This window comes from Manis javanica, chromosome 17, assembly GCF_040802235.1.
Source record: "Manis javanica isolate MJ-LG chromosome 17, MJ_LKY, whole genome shotgun sequence".
Lineage (NCBI taxonomy): Eukaryota > Metazoa > Chordata > Mammalia > Pholidota > Manidae > Manis > Manis javanica.
This window is the reverse complement of record NC_133172.1, coordinates 1,774,057-1,783,138: the sequence shown is the minus strand read 5'-3', so window position 1 is coordinate 1,783,138 and position 9,082 is coordinate 1,774,057. Positions and strand designations below refer to the sequence as shown.

At 58.3% G+C, this 9,082-nt stretch overlaps 1 protein-coding gene across 2 annotated transcripts; it reads right to left on the bottom strand.

Moving 5' to 3' along the window:
• Positions 1-2,212: 2,212 nt before the first annotated feature.
• ZNF835 (zinc finger protein 835) lies at positions 2,213-8,678 on the bottom strand. Of its 2 annotated transcripts, XM_073226760.1 has the most exons (3): positions 8,466-8,678; positions 7,720-7,916; positions 2,213-6,260 (listed from the first exon to the last, which is right to left on the bottom strand). In XM_073226760.1, the coding sequence occupies exon 3, from the start codon at positions 6,210-6,212 to the stop codon at positions 4,665-4,667; it is 1,548 nt and encodes a 515-aa protein (XP_073082861.1). In that variant the 5' UTR covers positions 6,213-6,260; positions 7,720-7,916; positions 8,466-8,678; the 3' UTR covers positions 2,213-4,664. The 2 variants fall into 2 exon arrangements, with proteins under 2 accessions (XP_073082861.1, XP_017498111.3); XM_017642622.3 differs by having other exon boundaries at positions 7,720-8,678.
• Between the last annotated feature and the right edge of the window lie 404 nt (positions 8,679-9,082).

Sequence of the window (9,082 nt, the reverse complement as noted above, 5' to 3'; positions counted from 1 at the left end):
GAGGCAGGAACAAGCTGTCAGAGAACCAGGTGGAGAATGGACTGCAGCAGGACAAAAATGGGACCAGGGAGGTGCCTGCGGGGCCCGTCCTAGATGCCCAGGCCAGAGGGGCTGGTGTGGCGGCTCTGGGCCGTGATTAGCTCAGACAGTGCAGCAAGTCTTAGTCACACTTGGGCGATACTGAAAATAATCATGATGGTAATATAAGTCATATCAGCAGTGGCCGTTCATTCAGGCTCTATCCTGGGTCCATCATTTCATGTTGGAAATATCCACTTGCACCCTATGTTCTGTTCACCCAACAGCCAGACAGATCCCATTACAGCATAATTAAGATCGTTCATAATCCACCCTGTCTTGCCAGTGGGTTTCAGCCCTGGACAAGTCCACTATGGATTCAATGAGGCCAAAGGAATGACAGTGGAACGTTTCTGGGGCGAAAGGGTTATACCCAACTTTATTCCCACGGTGGCAGGTCAGTCACTAAAATCCTATCCACTCAGAGCGAGTCTGCACACAGCAAGCCGGTCTCTGCCTCTGGGCCTCTTTGCCCTGCAGCCGTCCCAGTCTCTGTCCTCGGCACTGCTACCACCCCAGGCTCTGCTCTGCTTTCCTGCAGCCGTGCCACCGTGTCGCCCAGAGCACTTTATATAGAGTAAATAATGATGCATTGCTCACGAGTGTAGCAAGCTCACCAACCAGGACCGGGTGAGAATCCTGGCTGCAGGAACCTTGACTTTATCCACACACCCACTTCAGCAGGTAAAAGCCAAAGTCCTTGCAATGGCCTTCCCGCCCTACCTGGACATCCCTTCACTCCAGCCACTCTGGCCTCCTTGCCTTTGGCACAAAAACCTGCCTCAGGACCTTTGCACTGACGCTGGGATGGACCTCTGCCTGGAATGCCCCTCCCGCAGAAGATCCACAGCTCCCTCACTCCCTGCAGGTCCCCACTTCCTCAGAGAGGCCTACCCTGGCCACCCCCAGAACAGCACCTCCCCCTGCAGGCCACTCTCCACCTGCCAGGACAGCCCGAGTCACCGCCTGACCATCAGGTGAATGTCCGCCTTGCCTGGCACCCTCCTCAACAGCTGTTCCTCCTCTGGCGGCTCTGCCTAGGGGAGCTTAGTCCTGGAAGGTTGACTTGGGGAGGGGGGCTGCAGAGCGCAGGCCGCCTCTCCTGGGGACTCTGCCCCCCGAGGTTATAGGACACCACCCTTCTGACCCCTCTTCCTATGCACTTAAAGCTGCTCTGTCCCCTCCTGCAACAGAACATGCTGGACCCAGGGTAGTATCTGCACATCGGATCTGAAGAACATGGTGGAGGGGGAACTATGCCAAGTAAGTATGCAAAAGTGACAAATCTGAAACCGTGGGGGGAAGGCTGGAATGCCCACGGCTGGTGATTGCCATCACACGACCGCCCACCCTGCGGACGGCAAGCCTGTGCTGTTTGGGTTGAGGGCCTTGCTGCCGGCTGCCACCAGGGAGCGGCTTCAGCATCCTGTGCTGCGGTGGCATCGAATGCCAATTCCCTTTCCACGTTACCTTCACGTACCCTGCATTTCAGAAGCTCTGAAACAAGTATTTTTGGTAACTCCTCTAGGGGCCCAGCTCCTTCCGCAGCTGTCGAGGCTGGGGGCCGGATGACCTCTGGGGGAACGCTCCGTTCTTCCCGCAGCAGGAGGGACTGCAAAGGGACTCCGGTTCCCTGTGGGCGGCAGGAGGGACTCTGGCGCAGACTGTCACGAGCACCACCAGCCTCCTGCTCCCGCCCTGCGGCGGGGACCCGACAGCACAGAGCCGATCAGCCAGCGCGGGAGGCAGTGAGCTGGCAGCGCAGTCCCCGGAGCGGCCAAAGTCGGCGCGGAGGCCCCTCACCCACAGACAGTCGGGCGCTCGCGCAGTCGGTGGGATCGGGGTCCGGGCGGGGGCTCCCGGGGCCTGGCCGGTGCCCCTGAGCTCCGGAAGGACGCAGGCCCCGCCCACGGCCCTCCTGCGGCGCGGCCGGTTTCCCTTGCTCTTCCCATGTGGAACTCCACCAGATCCCACTTCACTCATCCATTTACCCAGCACTCCCTGAGCACCTACTGTGTGCAGAGGCCTGGGCTGGGCGAAGGTCAGGGGAGGGGGCCAGTGTGGCCCACGACCCTGAATATCTCGGGCTGGAGCTGGGCAAGTCCAACTATCCATTCAGTCACTCAGTACTTCTTGAGGCCCTACTGTGTGCTGAGGCCTGAGCTGGGACAGGTCTGGGGCACGGGGAGGAACCAGCTCTGTCGTGCCTGACTCTGAATGACTCCAGGGCTGGTGCAGAGATGTGCAACTATTCGTTCGGCCACTTGGCACTCCCTGTGGACCTACGTGCTGAGTGAGGCGTGGGCTAGGCAAAGCTGGGGTCATAGCAAGGAACCAGTGTGTGGGCGCTGGGTCAGAGGGAGAAAGGCACACAGATGCGGTCCTCCCAGGCCCCTCACCGCCCTCCCTGGTAGGACTGCAGCGGAGGAGCTGGTGGGCAGGGAGTTGGTCTGTTCTCACATGTTTACGCGTCTGTGTCTCTCCCTGCCAGCTTCCCCTCTCCCCAGTTACACACATTAAACATACACATGAAGATTTGAGTGCTTTCAAACCTTGACATTATTTTCTGACAAATCACATCACTTTTAAAAAGCTTCTTTAAGGCCAGGGAAATCTGACACTGGGTTAGACACTGGATGATACTAAGAAATTACTACTGTCATTAGGTGCTGTGATGCTGTGGTTGTATGGAAGACACTTTTTTTTTTTGTAGAGATGCGATTCAGGTGTTTAGTGGTGAAGTGAGATCACATCTGTCACTTACTTTAAAATAGACCAGAAAGTCATACAAATAGTCATGTTTTCATGACTTATTTTAAAAGCAAGTATATACATATCATGAAACATGATAAATTTTAGTAAAAGGCCTTTCTAGGTATTGTACCTTTATATTTTTTAAAAAGGCATTGAATCTGGGTGGGAATATGGGCATTTACTGTACTTTTTACTTTTCCATATAATTGAAAAATCTGCTAACAAAAATTTTTCTACCGTGTTTTTTTTTTAACAACATAAGGTGGGAGCCTGTGCTGCCCCACGACACCAGGCAATCTGTTGGCCAACTTGTAATGAAGGCATCTGAGCTCAGAACTGAAGAGTACCTTCAGTGACTTTTTCTTCTGGAGCCAAACAAGACATGGTGAAATCAGAACAATCACAAGTTAATTCCAAACCTAACATTCTTAGGCTAAACTTGGTGAAATGGTAACATCCATCATGCTTGTCTAATGATGTAAGTCCCTCAGAATATGATGACGAATAAAGGCAAGATGGGAAACTGTGTGCCCTATGCTATTTGTGCAGAAAGGTATGTATCTTTTTAGCATGTTTATGCATATAAACAAATGTCCATATAAGTATTTGCTTATATATGCATAGGATATGCTGGAAAGATACTGGCATGTTAAGAATGGTCGCCTCTAGGCAGGGAAACTTGGTAGACAGGGGTGGGGAGGACAGAGGTGAAATATTTTTGTTTTGGACCACATGAATGGGTTACCTGTACAATAATTTCGTAAAGACCATGATATACAGTAACTTTTGTTTCATGGCCATAGCAGTTCATGCATTAACAGTTCCTACATTTCACTCTTCTCTCTAGCCACACCTGTGGGAAAGTGCTTCCTATACCACCCCTGGGCTGGGCAAGGAGGCTGGCTTTGGCCAACTCGAATGGAAGCAAGCCTGATATAATCAGAGGCTTAAAACTGTGCTCGCGTCCACCTTCCCAAATCCCTGCTGCTGCCATGTGTGCACGCCCAGGTGGGATGTGAGTCCCAAGGGGGAGGGCTGGGCCGGCCCAGCTGTGCCCTCCCGGAGCAGCCAGCCCCCGACCCTCAGCTGACCACAGATGCATGACCATCCAGCTAACGGCAGCCCAGCCTGGCCCAGGCCTGCAGGAAAACCCAGGACAGGAGATATTGAATGCACAGCTGCGTGAACCCCCACAGAAGTCAGGGCTCAGGAAGGGGGAGAAAGCTGGGGCCGGGGAAGGGGTCTCCTCACTGGAAAGTGGGCTGTGGTCCGCTCTAAAGGTCGCCCTTTGCGGGGACAGGCACTCTCTTCCAGACCTCTTCCTGCTCTGGATTTCTCCATTCATTTTCTCTAATTTGGGGAGCACCATTCTGGTCCTAGTGGACCAGCTTCTCTTCTTCAGACCCTGCTCCCTTGGTTAACAGGCCGACCTCACCGGGGAGGGGGCAGAATCTGATCCAGTTAAATGTACTGAGCAAATACCTACTCAGTCATAACAATTACAAGGCCCGCAGATGCTCCTCGGGTCTGCATTCACAGCGGCATTTATAATTCTGAAGCAGGGAGGTGGTGGTGGTGGTGGTGGTGGAGGTCTGGCAGTTGTGGGGGCCAGTCTCAGCCCCCTGACCTCCCTGCGGGACCGCGGGCAAGTCACCGAGGTTTTCTGAGCCTCAGTCTTCTTGCAAGGCAGGATGGGAGGCAGGGTATTTCCCCGACGGTGCCACCCGGCCAGAAACGCTCAACAGAGAGCCTGGCTAGGATGCCCCGTCACGCGTCAGCTCGCACGCTGCCGGCACGGTGGCTCCTGCCAACAGGCTTCTCCCCGTGGGCGCTCAGGTGTCGAGGCCAGTGTGGCCCCCGGGCAAAGGTGTCCCCGCACTGGCCGCACAAGGCTTCCTGTCGGCGTGCGTCCTCTGGTGGCGGATGAGGGCGGAGGAGAAGCTGAAGGCCTTGCCGCAGCCGCCGCACTCGTAGGGCTTCTCGCCCGTGTGCACGATGTGGTGCTGGATCAGGTAGGAGCGGTTGCTGAAGGCCTTGCCGCACTCGGGGCAGGCATAGGGCCGCTCGCCCGTGTGCGTGCGCCGGTGCAGCGTGAGGGATGAGCCCTGGCTGAAGGCCTTGCCGCACTCGGCGCAGCGGTAGGGCTTCTCGCCCGTGTGGATCTTCTGGTGCTCGATGAGCGAGGACACGTGGCTGAAGGCGGCCCCGCACTCCAGGCACTTGTAGGGCTTGGCGCCCGTGTGCACCAGGTGGTGCTGCACCAGGTGGGAGCGGTTGCTGAAGGCGCGGCCGCAGTCCTGGCACGCATAGGGCCGCTCGCCCGTGTGCACGCGCTGGTGCTGACTCAGGTGCGAGACCTGCGTGAAGGCCTTGCCGCACTGCGCGCACGTGTACGGCTTCTCGCCCGTGTGGATGCGCCGGTGCTCGGCCAGCGAGGCGCTCTGGCTGAAGGGTGCGCCGCACTCGGGGCACGTGTAGGGCTTCTCGCCCGTGTGCACGCGCAGGTGCTGCGCGAGGTGCGCGATCTGCGTGAAGGCCTTGGCGCACTGGCCGCACGTGTAGGGCCGCTCGGCCGTGTGCGTGCGCTGGTGGCGGATGAGCGCCGACGAAAAGCGGAAGGCCTTGTCGCACCGCGTGCACGCGAACGGCTTCTCGCCCGTGTGGATGCGCTGGTGCTCCAGCAAGGATGAGCGGTTGCGGAAGGCCTTGGCGCACTGGCTGCACGCGAAGGGCCGCTCGCCTGTGTGCACGCGCCGGTGCTGCGCCAGGTGTGTGGGGCGCGCGAAGGCCTTGCCGCAGTCAGCGCAGCGGTGCGGCCGCTCGCCCGTGTGCGTGCGCCAGTGCGACGCCAGGTAGGAGCCCTGGCTGAAGGCCTTGCCGCACTCGGGGCAGGCGTAGGGCCGCTCGCCGGTGTGCGTGCGCCGGTGCAGCGTCAGGTGCACGCTCTGGCTGAAGGCCCTGCCGCAGTCGGCGCAGGCAAACGGCTTCTCGCCGGTGTGCGTCCTCTGGTGCAGGATGAACGCGGAGCAGTAGCTGAAGGCCTTGCCGCAGGCCTCACACCTCCATGGCTTCCTGGGGCCGCCACCCGGCTCCTCCCCGGGGGCGTCCGCACACTTTGATGCAGGGCGCTTGGTGGGCACACTGCGCCTCTGGGGCCTGCCCTGCCTCGGGGGAGCCGCAGGCCGCGACTGGCCTCCTGGGGCTCCTCGGAGGTCGCCATGCTCCACGCTGTCCCCGACTGGGTCTGATTCAGGGGCCACAGCCTCTTGCTTCAAACAGCTTTCCTGGTTTTCCTGCGGGTCCCTGGACTGACCCCTGTGTTTCCAGGTCTCTTCCAGCTCGGGACCCTGGGGGGCGGAGACCCCCAAGGGTGCTTCCATTCCTGCTCCTCCAGGGGCTGCCTCGATTTCACATCTGCAGCGTGCGATCTGAAAAAAAGGAAGAGAAAGAACCCAGTCAGGTTGGTCTTTGGTCCTGGGCTGGAAATGGCTTAGCACAGGGTCCCTCAGCCTCCCACGACTGGTGGTTTGGATCAGATCATTTGTTGTGGGGCATCCTGTGCCCTGCGGCATGTGTAAAGGCATCCCTGGCCTCCATGCCCTGGGGGCAGGAGCATGCTCCAGCCCTGCACCCAGCGTGACAATCACAGTGTCTTCAGACAGGGCCAAGGGTCTCTTGGGGGCAAAATGGCCTCTAGCTGAGACTCCGACTCAATGGGACCGAGAATAATTTTAAAAGATTCCTACAAAAGCATGAATCCTTCAGCTCTAAAATAGTTTTGTGACCTGATACTACGGACCGAAATGTGTCCCCCCCAAATTATACTTCAAAGCCTTAACCCCCAACATGATGGTGTTTGGAGGGGGAGTAGGTTTACATGGTCGCGAGGGCCCCCCCTAAAGGATCAGTGCCCTTATGAGAAAAGAAAAAGACATCCGAGCTCCGTCTCCCCGTCTCCCCACCCTGTAAGGACAGAGCCAGGAGACAGCTGTCACCGGGACCCCAGCTGTGTGGCTCCCTGACCTTGGCTGTCCAGCTTCCAGAACTGTGAGGACATTAACTTCTGTCGGTTAGGTACTTTGTTATAGCTGCCTGAGCAGACATACACTGAAGAGAGACAGTTTTCTTTGCCAGAGAAAAACCAGTCCACTCCAGGCCCAGGGGAAAAGCAGCTCCCAAATTCCATGAGAAAGGCACTGCTGGTGGGGGCACGCACCGGAAACCCAAGGGCGTTTTCTGGTAAAGCTGGAAGCATACTTCCTCTGAAGCCCAGTTATTCCATTTTCTGGATTGTGAGCAAGAGGAACATGCACACATGTGTGCCAGGAGGCCTGTCCAAGACACTGACAGCCAAGCACTAGAAAACAGTCCAACTGCCCATTAACAAGGGAGTGGAAAGAAACGGGGTATATCCACACGATGGAGCATCTCACGGCACAAATAGGAAGGACCATGAGCTACGGCACCAGCTCAGCTCCCAAATTCATGGCGCTGAAGAATGCATTAGGTAAGGTATGCTGCCGTTTAGGTCTGAAAACAGTGAAAAGAAGCCTTTGCTTCCTAGGGACTATCAACATATGTGGCAAAGGTTCACCGTCCCACCCTGCAGCCTCGCCTGTGACAAATGCTGGGCTCAGGCAACAAGAGCTCCAAGGGACTCACGGGCACAGGAACGTCTGAGAGGGGCTGGTCTTGGCCACTCTAAAGCCATCTTGGGGATGATATTATGGTGACAATAATAATAAGCCCTTGTTGAGCACAGAGCAGTGTGTCCAGCACCCTTTAAACTCTTGCTACCCACTAGCTCATTTATTCCTCACTGAGGATCCCGGAGGTGGCAAGGCCAGGGCCCGCACCTGGGTCCCCAGGACGGGTGGCAGTACCCACCTCGTGGTCTTGGGAGCATCAGGTCTGGTCCATGCCACTCAGGTTGGAGCTTCTGCTCTGGCCATCACACCTCAGATGGTCCAGAGGCATCGGCGGGAAAAAGAAACAGGCCTGTGTAGGGAGATGCTGGGGCCAACGAAGCGGGGTGGCTTCCCCTCTGCAGGCTGTTTCCTCGGCGTGGGGGGAGGATAAGTGGGCTGGGGTGTGAACCCGGGATTATTACACAAACAGGCAGCCAAAGGGGAGTCACAGACACTTTCAGGTGCAGATACATATCACATAACACGCACACGGAGTCACACAGATCACACACGCCGCCTTGCTCCACAGGCAGGCCACGCACTGGCCACCAGGACACACGCAGTGTACCTGGTGGGCAGAGCTTCACAAGCGCCCTAAGTCACACCCGTGCAGGGCCTCCCCGTGCACAGAAACACATGCTGTGAAGACTGCAGAGCCCCACATGCAGAGTAACACCCAGGCCGCCCAGCTCCACGCTGGCAGACACACCCACCGGAACATTCTATGCGCTGCACACCCGGACACACACGTGCAATCGCACACCTTCCACCCAGGAAGGCAAGTTCCACACCTGCCCAAAGTCACACATGGGCAGAGCTGTCCCAGTGCACAGACAAACGCCCGAGAAGGGCGCACGCCGCCGGGGTCCGCGCGGGGCCCCACGCACACACCGCCGGAGTCACGGCCACACTCAGAACCGGCCACGCGCGTGCGCAGCCCCTCACCGACGCCCATTCACCCCGCGACGAGCTCGGAAGGCCTTCGGCGACTCCACCCCCCGAGCCTGGTGGGTTCGGGTCAGATTCTCCTGGGTCTTTGGCCCACCCGTGACCCCTCGTTCCGGGAAGGCAGGGACGTTTTGGTCACACACGTTAGGGCGGCGACCACCGCGGACCGGGACCAGAGCCAGGCCGGCGCGGACTGCGCGTGCGCACCCAGAGGCGGCCCCGCGGGGCTCCTGAAAACTACCACTCCCAGAAGGTGCTGCGCCTGGGTCACCGAAACTACAATTCCCAGAGGGCCTTGCGTCTGGAGCAGTGGGGCCCACGGGTCCCCTCCGCCTCCAAAGCGGGCAGGGCGGCCGGGGCAGGACTCGGGCGTATCTGCCCTGATCCCCGCCCACCAGGGCCGGGGCGCAGGGTGGCGGGCGGGGCCAGTGCTGGGGCGGGACTCCTCGTCCGGAATCGTGAAAGCAAAGGAATCCGAGGATCCGAGAGGCTGGCACGTGCACCAGGCCACACAGCTCAGAAAGGGCGGGAGCTGCGGTCTCCAGCCCACGGTTGGCCGTGAGGCCGTGGAAGGCGTGTCTCAGGGCTTTGACCTAATTCCTGTCAAAGCAAAG